General features: G+C 41.1%; 1 protein-coding gene across 1 annotated transcript; it reads right to left on the bottom strand.

Moving 5' to 3' along the window:
- Nucleotides 1-11,251: 11,251 nt before the first annotated feature.
- Nucleotides 11,252-19,636, bottom strand: prox2 (prospero homeobox 2). The gene is made up of 5 exons (XM_085932076.1): nucleotides 19,622-19,636; nucleotides 16,880-18,430; nucleotides 14,752-14,859; nucleotides 13,468-13,662; nucleotides 11,252-12,087 (listed from the first exon to the last, which is right to left on the bottom strand). The coding sequence occupies exons 2-5, from the start codon at nucleotides 18,398-18,400 to the stop codon at nucleotides 11,920-11,922; spliced, it is 1,992 nt and encodes a 663-aa protein (XP_085788202.1). The 5' UTR covers nucleotides 18,401-18,430; nucleotides 19,622-19,636; the 3' UTR covers nucleotides 11,252-11,919.
- Nucleotides 19,637-20,296: the final 660 nt, after the last annotated feature.

Genomic DNA, 20,296 nt, shown 5'->3' with positions numbered 1-20,296 from the left:
CCAGATGGACGCTCACTTTAGAATCGAGCCATTGACCACGGCTGCGGGAAAGCAGAGGGCGACTTTAAGCTTGGTCACACCGGCAGAAAGCGTGAGGAAGTTTCAACCTGAGCACTCAAAAGAGTTTCTACTTTTTTTTTTTTACCTATGGAAAGAAAACGTGAAGGGAACAAAGGGCCAATCTAGGCTGTCGTCTACCTCTCGGGGAAGAAGACATATAACATTAATGGTATCCGTTAACATCTCCTTAACCCTGATCCCCCCCCCCCCCCCCCCTCTTGGTTGCTGAGCACCTCCCATCCCCTACCTCTCCCCCCCGCAGCCCACTCACGAGCCCACCACGGGTCCCTCTGCCTCCACCCCCTCCGGCTCTGCTCCCTGGGGGCCTGTTTGTTTCCCTGCCAGGGGCACAGGCGGCGGAACACTGATGAGGTGCTCAGGCCACCGTGAAATGCGCCATAACCTGCCAGCGCAGCGGCCTGGTGAGATTGCTGTATTTACTTTTTAATCTGGCCGCCTTAATACATGCGATAAAAACTTTGTCACATTAGATGGTGACAGATGGGCCCGGAGATGTTATTACTGGTTAGGGGAGGCACGGGGGAGAAGGTGTCGGCAGGAGCGGGACCAGGCTAGGGGACCACGGGGCGGTGAGGGGGAGACGAGCAATGCCCCCAATCACGATAATTTTTCATCACCCCAATTACATTGTTGAGTGCGTCGCGGCAGCAGCATGTGCACAAGCGGTCCTTCTGCTGGTAAAATAGCGAGGCAGAGAGACATAAATAAAGATAAAATGAGGTGCCCTAGGTCCTCTATCCTGCTGACTATTCCTCTGCCATCTCTCCCAACTGATGGAGCCCCCCCCCCCCTTTAAATGAAGGCTAAATCTTATTTAGATAAGAGAACTGAACTGCTGCCTGGGATGAGAGCATCATTGTTTGTTACTGATGGCTGGAGAGGTGGGAACGGGGTGTGTTTGTGTGGACATATCCATGCGTATTGTTTGGGAGGGGCTGGGTCCTGCTTGTTTTTATGAAATAAGACAGACTGAACAAAAATGTAAGTAAAGTAGAACAAGCGATGACCTCAAAAATTGATGGAAAAAGCCAGAGAATGAAAAATAAACTTTGATTTTGTTGGAACAACATAATTTGTCAACAAGAATTGTTTTTAGCACATCATTTTTTCCCCTGCATGGTACATATTTAGCCAAAAATAGCTCAATGCTAAAAAAGGACAATTTTGTAAATATTGTTTTCTGAACAGATCGGTGAGGAAAAAAGAAACCACAGGATTATCAGTCAGGAAAATCCTCCGGGACATCCGGGCCTTCGTTGATTTTACCGGTGAGGGACAAAAAAAATCTAGCTTGAAATATTCAAATGAAAATATTCCAATTCCACATGTGTTGTTGTTTGATTGCATGTCTTGGGGAAATCTGCTATAAATCAAGATGAGTCGAGTCGGCTCTTTACAGGGGTGGTTCTCACACTGAGCTCCTTAGACCCATGGGGGTCTGCAAAATAATTTGCAATAAATTGTTATGTGGTATCATTTTAAAAATTACATGGGGACCGGCACGCCAATAAAACAAACACACTAAACTGATTGCTCCGCCCTACCGATGTCACATAAATCTGACTTCTATACATGCTCACAGAAGATATACCTAGTGACAATTGTTAGATATTTCATTTGATTAAATTTAATGTGGTTAGATTACTTTCTATTGAACGGGTCATGAATATTTAGGGTGAAATAAGTAATTCTTCCAGTGAAAAAAAAATGTCTTGTACTTAAAGCACACTCTTACTGTGCAATGACAACATCTACATAATATAAAAAAATGTACACAAATAAAAAATGCTTCAGTTTCTACTTTGATCCTGCATTAAATTCAAAACAAATATTGAAAGCCTTTTGATAATAGCTCATTTTCATCAGAGTGCCTATGCATGAACATAACATCAGGTTGCCTGAAGCCGCTTGAGTTTAGCAACTGTTTTCTTTTTTAATTGTTGTGTAAATTGAATAAGAGTGTTTGCGACTCAAATATTGCAGGTAATGAGTGTTTGCGAGCAGCTGGGAGGCTGCGGGCCTGCACTGCGCATCATTAGGAGCTCAGAGGCTGCCAGGCTCCACGCTAGCGTAAGCCACTAATGAAAAGAATGTAGTCACAGATCTCATTTTTCAGGCAATTCTTGTGTAAACTGGAGATTTTCCAGTGTATGCACAGTGGAACAGGGGCCCCCCACATAAATCACGCAGCCCGGCTGCCGGCATTGCAGGAGAGAGGGGGCACACCCTAACCACACAGACATATGCTGCAAGAACCTGCAAAGCCACAACAAGAGGGAGGAGGGGCTCCTACACCTGTCTTCTCCCACACCACCTTCTTCTCCCCCTCTTCGAGCTCTCTATTCATCTCAGCGTACAGTCCGACGCCCCCCCCCCCCCACACACACACACACACACCCTCGCCGACATCCCCTCCTACCCGCAGGCATGCAAGCCATTGAAATGGGTCATTTTTTAATTAAATACAATATTAATTACTGCGAGCATCATTACCGATATGTGAGATTTGACTAATTAGTGTAATAGTTTTGGAGTCACGCTCATTAAATATGAAAATTACAGCTGTAGAAAGGATTGCTTCTGTGATCAATCTTGTATGGACAGAGAGGAAATGATTTAGAGAAAAGCTTTTATTGTACAATTAACTCCATTACAACCTGCCAGAAAAGAGTAACAAACAAACAAAAAAAAAAAGAGTCCAAGGAATCGGGTCGCCGCTGAGAGTTTGCGGCCGTCGGCTACTTGGCGAGCATTTTCAAAAGTAACAAGATGAGACACTTGCCAAAGCACACAAAACCCTCCAGAGAAGTCTTAGCCTCATCACCCGCTCAATTAAGACAGCTTCTAAATGAAAGACTTGTTGATCTCCTTTATTTGACACCATCATTGTGCTCAAGTTTGGCAGGGAGACACTCAAATTGCAAAACAGGTCACTTGACTCGGTTGTTTTACTTAATATTCAAAACGTAAGATGAAAAGTTTAGAATCAAACTGCCTTCAAATGACTCATTGGGGGGGAAAGTGAAGTTTTAGAAAGGAAAAAGCTGGTTCTCAAATAGCGTATGGATGGTCTCCAAAAATGGTGCTCCACTATTGTGTGCAGCGTGGTCTCTCGCTCTCTCTCTCTCTCCAATGCTCCGGTAAACACATTAGATAGGACCACAGCCAGTGCGCAAGAGTCCAATAGAGCCGCTCTATGTCCTCAGCATGTGAATGGCTAAACATTGAGCGGCCCAAATTGGCCCCCCTTTTAATGCTGGAGAGGTTTTTGTATGTTTAGTATATCAAAGCTGTGAAAATAACCATGTTTGTGTTGCCTCTTCTCTTTCCAGGTGATCTATGGTATCGAGGTCTTCAGAGCGAGTGGAACATCCCGGCTTGGCAACGCCTCGAGTTTACTTTCAGTCGCATGCCACGGCAAAGCAAACAAGAGCCAAACGTGACTATATAGTGATAGAGGAATGCCATCAGGTATCATATAGATGTCCGTCCTTGCCCTTCATTCATTTCGAGAGTTGCAATTAATCATAGTAGGTGAGCAGTTACAAGCCTTATTTGCTGTGTGTATGTTTTAAGTTTATTTTACAATACACATCGAAATCAAAAATCTATATTGGCTTGATACACAAAACATTTTTTAGAGCTTCTCTTGTAGTCAGTAAGTGTATTCTGATTCAACAAATCAAAAGAAAAATAATTTATGAAATGCAACACAAAATTTAAGGTTAAAATATTATTTAATAAGAGAAAACATTGTCCACTTGAATTGTGAATGGAGCTTAAACATGGGCAAAATTCTTTTCGGCTTATGACCTTGTTCCATGACTGCCTTTGTGAATCTGCTTGTATGCAACATAAATATATGAATATATGCAATAATGCTATCTCCAGCCACATACTGGCCCTCAATAATATTGTAATACTAACCTCCAGACTGCATACCTGATAGCCAATACTTTATCACAGCTCTGCCTTTTTTATGGGTCTGGTGTCTCTTTAAAATGATTGCCCCTGTTTTGATCTGATTAATTTTGTGTGAGCACAAACAATTACTTTCCATCTTTATCTGCACAGGGAATCACCCCTTTTTATGGGTATCATTTATTACAAGTGGACAGCTACTTGTTTATTGGAATTTCAAGCAGTCTATCGCACCCGAGATCTCCCATGGTCTATATTTACATTTCAACTTCAGCTAAGCAGGCATGACAAACACACATAGCAAAGGGCCAGCCGCAGTCGCGTCTCATTTGCATACACTTTCCTCTCTTACAGGCCAGACTGAGCATGCAAAAGTTTCTGACATGTGGGCAGAAGGTACAGAGCAGGCAGGGAGAGAGAAAGTGAATGAGTGAGACAGCAAGAGAGGAAGACAGTGGTGGGATGCTGAGAGCAGCTCCACTGAGGATACGTTTCAGCTTTCAGGTGAGAGTGTCCATCATTCAGGCATAGAGGATGAGTTCATGGCCTCTGATATCCATCCATGGAAAGGGGGGTCCTCACATTGAATATATATATGCATTCGTGTGTGTGTGTGTGTGTGTGTGTGTGTGTGTGTGTGTGTGTGTGTGTGTGTGTGTGTGTGTGTGTGTGTGTGTGTGTGTGTGTGTGTGCGTGCGCCATGGCTAGGGCTACTCTTGACAAGCCAACAGCTGTTAATTATGAATTGGCCCGCAGAGTGGGAGACAGGCTAGTGAATATGCAGAGCTAAAGGGGCACGCAGAGCCAATGTAACAAAAGTGTCAGACCCCTACTGCACCTGGAGTGGCAGAGCTTGACCTGAGCGTCAATCATTGAGAAAGGCCAGGCAACATTACAAGGATTGCTTGGATTTGACCCAAAAAGTGTACTTTGACTCTACTTTTATGAAGTACTTATTTGAAATTCCAATGTAAACATGGAATTTATCATGTAAAGGGTTTTTTTGTTTGTTTAAAGGCAATACATTGTTGCATACTAGAAACTACTCGGACAAGATCTCATATTCCCAACTAAAGATGGTTTTTTTTTGGAGAACATGCAACATTTAGCTGGCAATCATTGAAGCACAATTATTTTTTGGTAAACTTCTTCAGATGCCTTTACATCAGCAATACAATATAAGCTAATTACTGTGCACCCGTTATGATGATAAAAATTCTACTAAACTATCTTTGTGGTCACAGGAAGTAAAATCGGATGTGGATTGACAACCAAATATTTTATTTCTCAATCAAAATAGGTCTATATCATTTTTTTTTTTTTCCTGCAACAGGGGCTGAAGGACCATCTGGAGATCCTGAGTATGACCAGTTGTCCGAAAATGTGTCAACCTGTCCACTTACTTGTCCAGGCAAGTGGAAAAACATGCTTATTGTTTTACAAGGGCAACGAGGATGAAGACAGAAGCTGCATTGATTGTATACGTTACCATAAAGAGGCTGGACAAATATAAAAGAGTGCCCTTAATAAGGCAGTTACCTCAGGGATTATTTGCTATCCTTTAAAAGGCCACACTCCGAGTTGCGGTTACCTCAGAGGGCCCCTTAGTGTACACACAGTAGGACCGAGGTTAACTGGGCCTGTGCCCCTAACGCCAGGAACATCAGAAGGAATTATAATTAATTTTCCACTCTTAGGAGCCGCTTTAATTTCCCCCCTGAAGGACTTTTATAAATTTCATCATTAATAAAATCAGACATTCAATTAGAAGCAAAGTCCAGATGTTTCATAACAGCTCTGGTCTGATTGTCCCCCTTTTTTGAACAAAAAAAAAAAAAAAAACTAATTTCATTAATCTAATTGTCATAACTTCAAACATCTCTTAATTAGTTCAAATTAATATGATTAATCACAATCGTGACAAAAAAAAAAACGCATTCAATTACAAGTTTTCAATGGCAAGTGGATGTGTTGGAGGTGATAGGGGCATAAAGGATGAGGGCGGGAAGCATAGCTGGCTCCGGCAAACGGGATTAGCCGCGATTATGCCCATGACTGACAGGTTATCAATCATAGCGTATTTTTAATAAAGGCTGCTTGAACTATACAGAGAGACTGGGGTCTTTCTTGTTTTATTTCTTCCAAATGCTTTGGAACTCCCCTTAGTCCTCGATGAAATATGATCCTCAAGTGCAGGTTATAATGTGACTCATCCATATGCAAATAAATCGATGGCAAAAATTGCATATGTTTATGTGCTTAAATGATATCGCTTTATTTTCATTTGTTTGACTGTCTCCTCCCCCTCTTCGTTCCCCCCGCAACTTCATGTCGCTCTTAACGATGTTTGCTGTTGTCCTCCAATCTGATCAAACAAAGCAGAGCAGCAGAAGCATGTGGCCATTTGTCACACACCACTGTGGCACAAGTTGAGCAGCAGGTTCACCCTCGGGTGTCCTGTGCCAGGAGGGAGCGCTACAGCTGCCAGTCACAGACAGGTTTCATCTTGTCCCATGGACTCCCTCAGGACAGGCCACCCAAATGTCCCCATGCAGCCACTTGGGATTTGGGTTTTGATCCACCCATCTGGACAAGAAGCTGCGTTTAGAAGCGTGCTTAGCTTCGGGCACCCTGAGGAGCAAACTCACCAAACGTGTCTTAAATGACAGTACCGTATTTTCCGGACTATAAGGCGCACCTTCAATGAATGGCCCATTTTAAAACGTTGTCCTTATATAAGGCGCACTGGACTGTAAGGCGCACCATTAATGCATCATGTCAGATGTTTAATCCTAATCAAAGCATTCTCCATTTTATCTTTTTTATTTCAACTTCAGATGCAACAAATTACTTTATAATCACAAAATAATGATCCATAGTCTTTTTGGTTCATGATTCATAGTCTTCAGAGGGCCACTTATGATTGATTTCATGACACAATGCTTCGGGCCAGTTTAAATTTAAGAATTTGGTCCATATATTAGGTGCACTGGACTATAGAGAAAATTTTAGGTTTTTAGGTACGCCTTATAGTCCGGAAAATATGGTACATATGTTATGTCTGTGTGACAGCGCTTATCATGCAGCTCAAGGGCTCCTATCCTTTTACCCAATGCTTATATCTGACACAGCATTGGATCTGATGCATATCTTAGCTGACAGCATAGTTGAAAGCCTGCAGCAATGACAGACATGTAAAAATATAGCTACATTGTATACCCAAGTGTGCCCAGAAAAGTCCACCGAGGATTTTAGGTTGCGTTTGTTGTGCGGCGGCGTGTTTACAGTTGTTGCCAGACCACTGTGATTAGAGATTATTGGACGGCAGGCCGCACTTTTTATTCGGGTTGTTGTGACCACATGGGGCAGCATATGGAGCCATTTCCTCTTCTCTCTCCCCAGGACTTTTTGGACATGTCAGTTTTAGGGCTTAATCATGTGTTTTTCTGCATGAAAGGAGAAGCAGAGAGCCTGTACCAAGCTGTCTTCTCTGTGCCAAGGTGCTCCACCAACCACAGCCAATCAATAGTGGCCGTGGTTTTGTATGTGCATGCAGACATCCAACGTTTATCAAGGACACATTTCGGGCCTATTCTGATCCAGCCCCGGCACGCTAAAGACAATTTCCTTATTGCCCATTTAATTAGAGGGGTGAAAGCTGTCGTGGTGGACAACCAAATCTCAATAGTTCAGCCCTCAGGAAACTCAGGGACAAAAGAGACATTTTTCAAGGTCTAAGCCCACCCTCCCCTCATATAGCCAGTCCCCAGCCACCCTTGAGCGGGAAGCGCAGCCTTCCATGTGCATAAAGTTGAAATAAACTGCAGTCTGTATTTTCATTGGGGAAAGTGAACCCAATTTACACGCTGCTCCATTGGAGATGAGCACTCTAGCGTGCACCTGCAGGTAATCTCACCCAGATTCCCCCTTTGTGTCCCGCATTATTGTTGAAATAAATAACCTTTCACAGCAATCAGCGTGGGGATCTTCACTTAAATTATCGCCGCACAGATAGCTCACTCATGATCTGCTTCTATATCCATTAACTATCTGGGAAAGTGATTTATTGGTGAAGGGTAAGGGAGGAGGGGGGTATGAGGAAGAAAGTGAGGGAGGTATTTTGGTAAGACAATAGTGCCCTCTACTGATTCGGAATCGTCCTGATTCCAGCCGATTGTATATTCAGCCCTGATGCTCTGATCAAGTTTGGGGTATTGGTTCTGTGGCTTATGTAACCATCAGACCATTTATCCCTGTCTTTCCGTCTTCTTTAATTAAATGACTCAATCAAATGGGAATCAGCTTTTTTTTAATGGGTTAAAGGAAAATATGCAGTTTGGAATTTAATCACAAGTAAAGTTGAGTTCTGTTGTACACATGGACCTGGGCATTGTGCCTTTTTTGTGCCAGGGCTACCGTAACTGCCTCCCCCCCATTCACCCCCCATCTCTCCATTGCTCCCCCTCCTCTGCCATCCCTCCTTCCCCACACTCCTGTGATGTGTCGTTACACGCTCGGCTGGCTCCTCTTCCATGACAGACTGTTACTTCCTGGAGCGGAAACGCATTTGATTGTTAACATCTGGGCCATTACAATTGCAAACTAGGGCTCTGTACATCAATCAGGAAGTGATTTCAAAACAAAGAGACCATCCTCCAATCAATCTATTGGGAAGTAGGGGCATTACATGCTCCTGTAATCCCGGCTAATTAGCAGGATAATGGGAATGAGATTTATGAATCTGCTGAGGAGAGTGGAGGTGCGAGGGCACACTCAAATTAGCAGGGATGCATGCCAGGCCAGGCTGCAATAAGAAAAGAGGATGTGCTTTTGCTGTTTCTTATAGCAGAACTGAGATGGGCACCTGCTTGCTTTAAATTAAGATGAAAATCTATCCAACATCAATTTTGTAACAGGTGGCATCATGTTAACTTTTCAAATACATTTAAATGAAATTTTAAAACTATTAAACCATTTGGATTTTGCTCAGATCTGACATTGGAAATTAATGCGTGATTTTATTGTAAAATATACAGAATATACTGTATAGCAGTGTCAATGTGAAAACTAAGCCGTCATGATATCTATTGTTAATGTGAATACAACATTTTGACACTTTGACCTTCGAGTTTTACCCTTGTCTTTAATGCCTCCTACACTTTGAGGTCTCCTCGTAATAGAGCGTGACGAACTACATTTTACTAAATGGCATACAGTACATCACTATGTGCGCGCAAGTTACTGTATCCCAGGAGCGTAGCAGTGTGGTGCCACCCTGCAGCATCTTCCTCCCCAGTGGCCCACGGGCCTGACCTTGCCAACTGGCTGGGGACATCTTCTATTAAAGCCGCGCACTGTGATAAGGCCATTTCTTTTCCTTCAGCATCCCTTTAATGTCATCCCTGAAATATGAAGTCATTAAGCGATATTAAAACAGTGCTGACAAACTAATTAACAGAAGACATTATACGGGATGGGCTCGATTAATCCGCTTTAATTGCTCTTTTAAATGGAGGCTCCAATTAAAATTAATAAAGATTTACTGGTGATCGCACCAAACTATACCAAGAAGTGGTTGTCTGAAGGGCAGTCTAAAGTCAACCTCTCTTATTGTTAAGTTGCTCTCCCCTTGCTCGCTATGCCCCCCCACACACACACACAAAAAAAGCTTGTACACAAGCATGAGCTTGGAGATTAAATAATGTCTCAGACCTCCCAATTGACTGATTCCATTCCTCCGCAGCCTCCTGAGCCGCTTGATCCCGTCTTTATCCTCCCTTGTTAAAGAAGATCCAAAGTCACGGTCAGTTCAATTGCATGGAAAATGCCTCCGCTGATGTATATTTTTTGGAAACTCAACAATACAATCATAATATTCTTTGGGATTATATTTTGAGAGTGGAAGTGTGTGAGATTTAGTATTGATAAAGGGGGTGGATGTAATACTTAAAATATTCGCTAGATGGCGACATTTATCTTTGCTGTGCTCACGTGCAGACAGTCTCATTCATGATTAGACACAAATATATACTTCTCAGAAATCCACTAAATTACTGTGATTTTCTTTTTCAATTTCATCTAGGTCTGTGGCATTTTTCATCTTCATTTCTGAACCAACTTTGCTTTTTAAATCAACCCATTTAAGTGGAAGCCTTGTCAGCCAGAGGCAATTGAACAAGTGAAGGTATTTGTCTTTGTTTTCTTTCATTATATCAGAGGTTACCAAGTCCTATTCTGAAAATGTCACCAGGCAAATTAATTGGAGCAAAGCTCTTTGCTTCAACCGGAGGCATTTAATTGTACTGAGGATGTAAATCAATTTGCTGAAGAAGGCAGCTCTAATTGAAAAGACATGTCTATTAAAAGATTAGTGTCGTTTTTTTGTTTCCTGTCTTTCTCATCAACAAATCCACCTAATGTTTTAATTTCCTTAATGTTATCATTTCTGATGTAATTGGTGCTTGGCTACCTAACAGCTTTTCCAATTAAATGTTTGGTTTGTTACCAACACATTGGCAAGAAAAAATGGCACTTATATATTGTGCTCTGTTGTCTTGTCTCGGGTCACATAACATAAAGGTAACTTTTAGCTTTATGTGACAGAAACGCAATATAAAATCCTCCTTTATAGGCCAGTTAAGGTGAAAAAAGAAATCTCAGTAGTGATGGTATATTGTGATTTCCTAGGAATATTGTAATGCTCACTTGAATGACCCTTGCAGATATTTATAGAAATAATGTGTTGCAGATTCCTAATTTGCTAAATAGTCCGTGAATTAGTTTTAAAAAGGTTGATGACCTTAAAGGCATCAAAAAGCAACGTTTGCAATGTCGTCCAACTTGCACGCATGGTGCACGCTTTTGCAATCAGTGTGCTTTTGAGCGGCCGGGCTGCCTGGAAGAAAGAACCAGTGGGTTTGTGGAATTCTGCTTCGGTGGCACAACTGTGTTATGAGGTCACCTCGGGCATTAGTCACGAGGAGGGAATGCATTGTGGCCGTTTTTTAAGAAAATGGCAGTTGTCGGCATCCGCAGCGGCCACACAATGAATGCAGGCCTTAGAAAGTTGACTTGAATTGACTCTGGTGGACAATGTGAACAGAATAGTTGGGGTCAACGTGGATTAGAGGCACCTTCAGGGCTCACGGGGTGGACACAGTATTTTCATATTTCAACACGTGCAGCTGAAAAGAAAGCGTTTAACGGAATTGATTACCGTGAAAGAATAAAACGTGTTGTCATAATTTAGAGCATCTTTAATTCCATTATTATCCATTACAATGTAGTATATTACTGAAATATCCGGATTGTACTTTACATTTGTTTCCACGTGCACTTTATGTTAAGCAACTGGTGTACAGCAAATTCACAAAACATTATGACACAAAACAGCAAGTGCATTTTTTTTTTCTGTCTCAATACAATACTCTAAATCAAGATAAACTACAAGTTGATTGTAAAGTGATGGGCACAATGAACAAAGAAATAAATTAATTATTGTTTATAATCAAAACTGAAATGTAATTGATTGTTGGTGATGGAGGCCAACAAAGATGCTGTTGATTCAGTCTCAACTATTTTGTGGTCTAAAAAAGAACAACAAATAAAGAAAAACTGAGCTCCGCCCAAGATATGGCACCAAAAAGATTACGTACAATTTTCTAAACAACTACAAACTCAATAACTAATTGTGCGGAGGCAGATTATATAAGTAAACACAAACTGTATAATACACAAATTAATAATTCATATGAACAAGAATATTAACAACCTACCTAGTCATTCAACATAATCCAACAGCTACATTTCACTTCACTAGTAAAAAGCACTACAAGAAATGATCAAAATACGTAAGTGACTAACTTTTCTCATCAGTTCCTGCGTTATATTTGTCATCACATGTTTTTCCGCTTTGGCCTACAAATAAGATGACGTCTTGAACTCGTCTGGGACGTCATTGTCTAGTTTACAGATGACCTTGTAGATGGCCTTTTTCCAGGAGGGGTCCGAGTCTTTGGCCACAGAAATGGCTTTGTAAAACTCATGCAAAGTAATCTCGGCAACCTCCAGGAATTTGTCTGGAACCTGGAAAAGATAGGAAGTGGAGAGACTGAGTGAAGACTGGCGGGCATAGCTACACGGAACACGTTAAAATAGAAGCAAGGCACCTTGGTTGGGATTCGCTAAAGAAGCCCACCTTTTTTTGTTTTCATCACTCATGATAACAAATGCAGTGCAGCAATTCTGCACAACAAAGGCTACCTTAATTAGCCTGACTTGATCTGAGGAGAAAGCTAAACATCAAGCTTTTCTTCAGTTGTTCACTTCAGAAGAGCGTGGCAAAAGTAATCAATTAATCGACTGTTATGAATTCTGAGAAAGGTGTGAAAATTAAATTGTTTAAAAAAATTCTACCACTACTACTACTGCTATTAATAATAATAATGATAATAATTTTTCATTTCAAAATTAATCCTGAAAAAACATGTTCCAGAAGAAAATTTCTGCCTTTAGTAATTTCCTCCTTTTAAATAAAAAATTGCAAGTTAATTGTCAACATATTCAATCAGGAAAACTAAAATTTTAGTCAAATGCTCAATCCCTATTAAGTGTAAGGCAGATATTGTTTGTTTTCTTTTTATTTCCTTTGACGTAGAAACACGGTCATTAAAACTAAATTAGAAAAATTGAAATACTGATAAGACTTTGCTATTCTGCTTGTCAATGATTACTCAGAGTTCATAGAAAGAATTCTAATGCAATTCAATCAACAATAGTATCAGGCACATGAGGTGCAGTCAGAAGAGAGACAACAGCCTCCTTTCCCATCAACCGGTCAGGCGCTCAGCACTAGTTGTTGGCATTAGTTATTTTTCTTTCCCCTCATCTCCTGACACAAAGCATCCCTGGGAAAGGAATGTCTTAGTCCCAAGGTAAAGAAAACGGTCCCATCCCTTTCCCACTGAGTGGCCTTCTGCCTTGCGGTCCGCAGCGTCTTTCTCAGCATTCCGCATCAGTAGCAATCTCACCCTCACTCAGGCGTACGGGCTTCTCTAATCCGGAGTTGTTTTAGCGGGATTTTGCGGCTTCCTCTTCCCACAGAGTGATAAAACATCACTCTGGAGTTTAGATAATGGCGGTGAAGGCTGGCAAGCCACAGGTGCAGTCGGAGGACGTAGGTGAGCCGTGAGTCACATGCGAGGTAATAACTGGAATGCTGATCAAGAGTTTGTCTATCCATTTTCTGGGCTGAACGACTTTGAAAAATAAACTAATACAAAACATTTTCCATTCAATATTGTAATTGTGTATTTTTTAGCAAACACAAACAATAAATTATTCGGTATGACAATATACAAGATTGGATTTATTATACATAAGTGAATATGTGGACTGTACTTCCTAAGATCCAAACTTATCTCGAGAGACATGTATTATAAAAGATGAAATATTGACAGCACTTACATGGAAGTCATTGGCCTTGTTGTAGTGCATGTTGAGTGCACGGAATAGCTCGGAGTCTCTGCTGACTGTGATGTCTTTGACTTCACTGATGCCGTCCACGATGGCTTGGCGAGCAAACTTCTCCATTTGGATGTAGTAGAACTCCCTGAAGTTACTGAACCACTTGATCAGCTGAGATGTGATGCAGCGATTGAACTGGAGACAGTAAGAAAAAAAAAAAATTCAATTAAATCTTAGAAGGCAAAGAATAAAGACAAATTTCAGGATGAAAAATGTTATTATAGACTTCATTTTAATAGAAATGATTAAGCTCCGTGCTTTCAAATCAAATCGGTTTAATGGACTTTGAAGGCTCTCGCAATAATTGACTGCACTAACTTGCGTTTCAGTACCTGTGGGGCAAAATTCCAGCTAATAGTCTGTCAGCCCATTTATACGAGACACAAATTACGCTGATCTTTTCCCATCAATGTCCAGAGTAAAAGAAAACACCTGCCAGGCCTGTGTATTTCTAAACGCAGTCTTGACATTAGTCGTGTTGTTCTATCTTGTCATCCAGAAAGATGAGTGAAAGAGGCGCAGGGGGTGGGGGGGAATGCCTAAGGGCTGGGCAGGCATCAAAGACGCTTCTTCCCACTGGGTATGAACGCGATGTGCTAAGGACAGAAGGAAGCTTCCCTCTCGCTGACTCCAGCTGATAGAATGGAATCAGACATCGGGATTAGGTGCTCTTTTGTTCCGTGCCACTTCCCAGCGCCGGATTGTAAGCAAGGAGGAGACGTTCGCAGGCCGCCGCCACGGCATCCTCCCCCCTGACCCGGGGGTCAACATAGGCAGGGGCCCAGACCGAGAGGATGAGAGGACAGAAGAAGCATTGGGGAGAAGTTTGTTATGCGGCATGCCTGATGTGAAAAAAAATCACGCAAAGACAAAAAGAACGGATGCCGGGCGCTAAGAACAGCTAGAGACACAAGACCGAGGCCAACAGGATGTTGTGTTTAGGCCCAGCAAGTCTCTAATACCAACTCTGTTGACACTCAATGGCAATGAGAGTCCTTTGTCACTCCATTTGCTGACTGGAGTGGCTTTTTTTACACAGAGAATGGCTCTGTATCTCCCTTTGCCCCCCAGGACACACTAGCAGCTCAGCGGCTTTGTTTTTTAAACCCTCTGCGTTTTTGTTTCTCTCCTCCGACACACTGCCGGCCGGCTCTTTTCTGTACCAAACGCATAAGTTGATAGCGGTGGAGTTGGACAAAACAGTTTGATGTTTGGGTATATTACCTTTACATCGGGGAAGAATGTCTTCAGGACATTGGAGCTGGGGTAGCGAGTGTAGAAGAACATCAGTTTGGCTTTCTTCAAGTGACTCGGGGTGAGACCCTCCTGGATGTTCATGATCACGTTAAGGCAAACACAATGAACAAATAAGTCACATGCGGTGCAAGGTGATAGTGGAGTTGAGTATTGTGTTGCATCAATCTTGGGCTAAATTTCATTTGGCTGAAGACTAGCTGGAGTCAATAATGACCCTAACATGTGCTTATTGGCAAAACAGAATTACGAATTAGATTAGGGATTTTTAATTAGCGAGGAAAGCACTTCATGGCTGGCTGTTAAAACCAAAGAGGAGCTGATTTAAAGACAGCATATGTCACACTCTCTTCTTCTCTGTCTTCAGAAAAAAAAGTGGTTTAATTTTACTTCTGAAAACTTATTTCTTCAATTCTTTTTTTGTTTTTTTAGAGCTTTAGATTAAAAAGATATATTTACAACAATTTAATGAGTGCTGATTCTATTTGACTTTTTCCCCTGTGGCAATGAAGACGTTATGGAGCATTTCCTCTGTAGTCCACCATCATGCCTCAGGTCACAAAATTTTCTCATTGGGCCACAACATAATACATTTATTAGAAAAGCCTACCTTTGAAACAGCGATGAAAAATGTATGTGCTATTGTTCAAAGAGTAGCAGGGTCATTAGCGCTCCAAAGCTAAAATAAAAACACATTTTCAAAAATTCTCCCAAGTATAAAAACTAAGACTAAATAATTTCCTCCGTGAAGTATAATAAATGTAATCAAATGCAATCAATGGTCAAAGATATGAATGGAGCATCTTGTCTCACACTGATTTTCTTTCAGTGTTCACACAAGTCCAAGCTGCCGCTGTCATCTTGCACTTTTGTGCAATTGTGTGCATTCTGACAAAGGTACACAATAACATATACTCAAGACAAGAGCTCAAGTGTTATGGTTGGGAGCCACTTGTGGTTTCCACCAGCACTCACATGTGACCTTTTCGATGCACCCCCATTACTATGATGATGGAGAAATAGATCCTGCACCTTTTCAAGTATAAAAAAAAAAAAAAATGATGCTTCCTGAAACAGAACACGATGCTTTCTCAGCCTTTGAAAAATCGGCGTTTGTTCCTGGCAGTTCTTATCAAAGCCTTGTATTCCTTTTTATTTGTCTTTTTGCGGACTTAAAGTCATTACTCTGGTCAGATTAAAGAAGACGCAGTAATTTTCGATAGGAGGGGAACGAGATCAAAGAAATAAATTCTCCTTGAAGTTACTGTCTGTTCTAAAACTGACCAGTGAGTCAAAGCTCCATTATAGTGAGGGGAGCATCAAATCATAAGACGCCACCAAACAGTGTGTCGATACTATAGAATATTGTTTACTGCCTCCCTTTTTTTTTAAGCCACTTTTTTTTTCCAAGTGATGTTGCAATTACCTATGTGAATATTTTTCACTTTATAATCTCTACCTAACAAAACAAATATTTGTGTAGAATTTTCTGTTTCTGTTTTTAAGCAATTGAGCCAAAACACACGAGTTTAGCAATATTTTGTGTGACCTTTTCTGCTGTATCACTGCCCTGGGTGTTTTGCGTCCTTTTTATTTTTGGTAGCCTTTTTTTATTTTTATTTTTTTTAAATCCCCTGTGGGCCACCATAGCTCAAGCTCATGACAGCTTTCGACAAATCGTAATTCTGAAATGACACCAAGTGAAAGAAAAATACCTCAAATAGATATAAATATCCTTCCATCCATTCTCTGGACCACTTATTCTAAAAAAAATATAATAATGTCTTGTAATTTTCCCCATAAATTGACTAAGGTTATTTAATCAAATGTCTGTACCTAATACGATATTGAAGGATTGCTTATCTATGCAAATATCTCTTATTCATCGTTCTACTCCTCAATTCAATTACCATTCATGTAAAAATTCCTTTTAATTCTTTGATATTTTGCCTCTGTGATAGAATCACTCAAAAGATTTTAAAAATATATATGTTTCTGGACTACTTTCCCACTTTGTTTATGTTAACCACATGTTGCATCACGTAAAAAGGTGAAAAGCAAAAATTCTGTCTGAATAACAACTTTGGTGAAAGGATATGTTGAGAGTCATGTAGGGGTTTCGCTCGGCCATATTTTGCAGCTCGCCACACTCGAGCTTGACATGGGGGAGGCAGAGAGTGTCGACCGTCACAGGCCCCAGAGCAGACGGGCGAGGGTGGTGGCTGAGGTGACTGGGTGTCACTTTGGATCTCAATGCGATGGTGTCCCAAGGAAGATCTACTGGATCCGGTGAGGTCCTCTCCATGGAATGGGGCATGCAATGGAGAGCCCCAAAGTTAGAATGCGGCCCATACTTGAGAAGGTGCTCCAGGATTTGACTGTCATGCAGCGGGGCACTGTAGTTGAACTGGAATGGCGTCTGGTGGACCGGATAGGGTCGCTTCACTGCGGAGGCGACTGAGCTTAGAGGTGTCGTCACCGGTTTGCGAACCACTAGAGAGAGCGCCTCTGTCTGGTCTTGATGCGGCTCTGAGTTATCATAATAGTCCAAAGAGTGGGGCTTGGCGGAGCTCTCTTCAGCATGCGGATGTTCCTGCATTGAAGCATCTTGTTGATTCTTTCTGTTATCACTTGAACTGATCTTCACCTCTGGAGATGGACACATTCGCTGTTGAGAGGACACATCAAGTCCTAATGAGGACACGTTTGTCAACACACGGTCCACACAGTCATTCAAAGCTCTGGACAGCTCCTGCTTCAACATTTCACGAAGGTTCTGAGTCTCTCTTTGTTGAGCCGAATGACTGACTACTTTTATTCTGTCGTCACACTCGGAACTCATCCTAATCTTCCTCTCAAAATCTTCAGTGCTCGTGTAGCTGCTTTCCGCCCGAGTGTAAAAATCAGCGGCTGCAGCCGCCTTGTCTTCATGATCTGCACCTTCCTGCTTATAAAGCTGAAGGAATTTTTCCTGGAGTTGACGCAGAAGCTTTTGCATGCTATGGAGCTGCTCTTTCAATTTGTGACACTCCTCATCTTTGGTGTTAGGATCATCATCAGCTTTTCCGCTCGCCGGCCCTCCAATACTGTGCTCCTGATGTTGAGGGAGCCGTTGTTTACGTTTATTTTCCCGGTACGCTTCTCGAAACTCTCTGGTGTCTCGGGAATCAACCTCGGGTCGCTCACTCTCCCCGTTTGGCTTGTTGTTGGGAGAGCCTGCCATCACCCTGATGATGTTCTCCACCCGGGCTCGCTTAGCTTGAAGGTGGTCCGTCGTGGGCGGATCTACATCTGCGCTGTATCTTGTTGACATGTGGCAAGTGGGGGAAGATGCTTCTGTTGTGCTGTCCTTTGACGACACACTGCTGCGGTCCTCCTGTCCAGAGTCAGTGACAGTCGAGTTTGAAATGTAAAAATGGCTTTCATCAAGTGCCCTTTTGCTGTGCATGGTCTTTCGGAGAAGTTGCGATATGATCGAGCCGTTGGGGTATGAGGAAAGTGGCTCATCGTAGATGTTTCTGCGTAAGCAAGGCAGCAGGGGACTGTGTTTGTCATCCTCAAGGCAGCCTTCATTCGAGCTGTGCACACTCTGCTCTTTAGGGCTGAGGTTCATGTTCATTAGGCTCGACACACTTTGTAAAATCACACTCTGAAAAGATGGGGAAGAATTAACACGGGTAAGTAAGTAATTAATAAATGCATTTAAAGTTGTAATGGGAAAAACAATTGTTACACATTAAAAAAAGTCTCAATTTTTCTATGAGCAGGAGTAGAAAAATATTTTAATGATTCATATTTGTACTTATCTTTTTTAAAGGCCAAAAAACAGGTACAGATTTCTTCACCCATAAACAGATGTGTTTTTTTTAATATACAGTCAAATGTAGATACAATTTAGAGGATGACTGTCACACTGTGGAAACCAGAAAATTCTGTGGTATTTGCAACTTGCAAGACAATAAGGAAGCAAAACCTTGATCGGAGGCAATGAGGCTTTCCTCCTTTTGATCTTGTGGTAGAAACAAATAGGGTAAAAGAAAGATTGTACAGATGTAGAAATCATTTAGAAGATGAATTATCAATCTTTTTCTATATCATAAACAAACAAACATGCAATAACTTTCTCTCTTTTTTATTTTCATTGTCTTCACTGGCTTTTATATTTTTTGGGGAGTGCATCTATGTATTTCATGAAATTGATCGTAGACCTTGAGTGCATTCTTAAAAGAAAATGCAAGTGGAATAGATGGTATTTGAAAATTGCCATTTTGATTTGCTAATGTACATTGCACATAATGTTAAGTAAAATTTGCTAATTGATGTGTGCTTTTTTTTAATTCAATCTCTATAATGTTATTTGGACGTGTAGAAAAGTAATTTTTTATGATTCTAAATTCAATTTTTTTTTAAATCTACAATGATGCACATATTGTAGAAAGCAAAACCGTTGAACACCTTGACAGTAAATTTTCTAAAATTTAAAGAGCATGTTAAAATGACCGGTGAGATTTGATTATCAAAACAGTTACTGAATGACTGGCATAAGACGTTTACGTCAAAGTATTCAGTTTAAAAGGTACGGACCTCTGAAACAAGTGTTGAAAACCATCTGTTATATATAAGAATATATTTTATTTATAAAAAAAAAAAAAAAAATTACAAATATTTGTACAAACTAAACACTAAATATGTTTGTGTGTTTGTGAATTTTAAATTTAAACTATCACATGATCAGAGCTTCTAAAATAGAACAACAAAACAATGGAATGGATGGTTTGAACACCACTTGGATTTTAAAGAACAAAAAATGAATGAGTAAAGTGACGGGGATCTCCCTTACCTGTTGCCGGTCTGATGGCCTCACGCTCAATGTGATGTGAGCGATCTAACAGCAGATGCATTGTAGTGCCCTTGGAGGCGTGACCATGAACGCATCACTCACGAGAAAAGTTGAGTGACAGCCCACGCTGGCTCCTCGAACCTGCCAACAAGCATCATGTGGTGCTTGATGAAACTTGTGCATATCCATGTGTACAGTTCTGTAATTCTATTTCTCCAAAAATTGCAGGGGGAAAAATAATGAACATGCAAGAGTGTGTAGCACAGGCGTGCTTAATGCCACTTTGGATTTGACCAGATCATTCGTAAATGAGGTTAGGAAGGGTAGGAAAAGATAATGCATGGTCTTTTTTGGTATTATATTTACGGGATTTTTTATTAATTTTTTTAGCACTTGCATTTCATATGAAACTGTTTATCTTCCTGCACCATATTAATATTATTTAAAACTTTTTTCATTCTAAAAGTGTAAATAATTGACAAATGACTCAATTAAATAAAAAAAAAAAAACAATCACATCAACATTTATGTATTTTATTATGTACATACATCAGCTAAAGTGAAATAGTGCGTGCAGCGTGGGTTCGCTTTCTGCGTTATTATGAATCCCAGTAAGATTCAAGGCAGTAAACGCCACACTGTAATATGATTGGCTGCTGCATCCAGACATGCTCC

Source organism: Syngnathus leptorhynchus, chromosome 15, assembly GCF_054491065.1.
Source record: "Syngnathus leptorhynchus isolate UIUO chromosome 15, UIUO_Slep, whole genome shotgun sequence".
NCBI classification, from domain to species: Eukaryota; Metazoa; Chordata; class Actinopteri; order Syngnathiformes; family Syngnathidae; genus Syngnathus; species Syngnathus leptorhynchus.
This window is presented reverse-complemented; position numbering and strand designations above follow the sequence as displayed.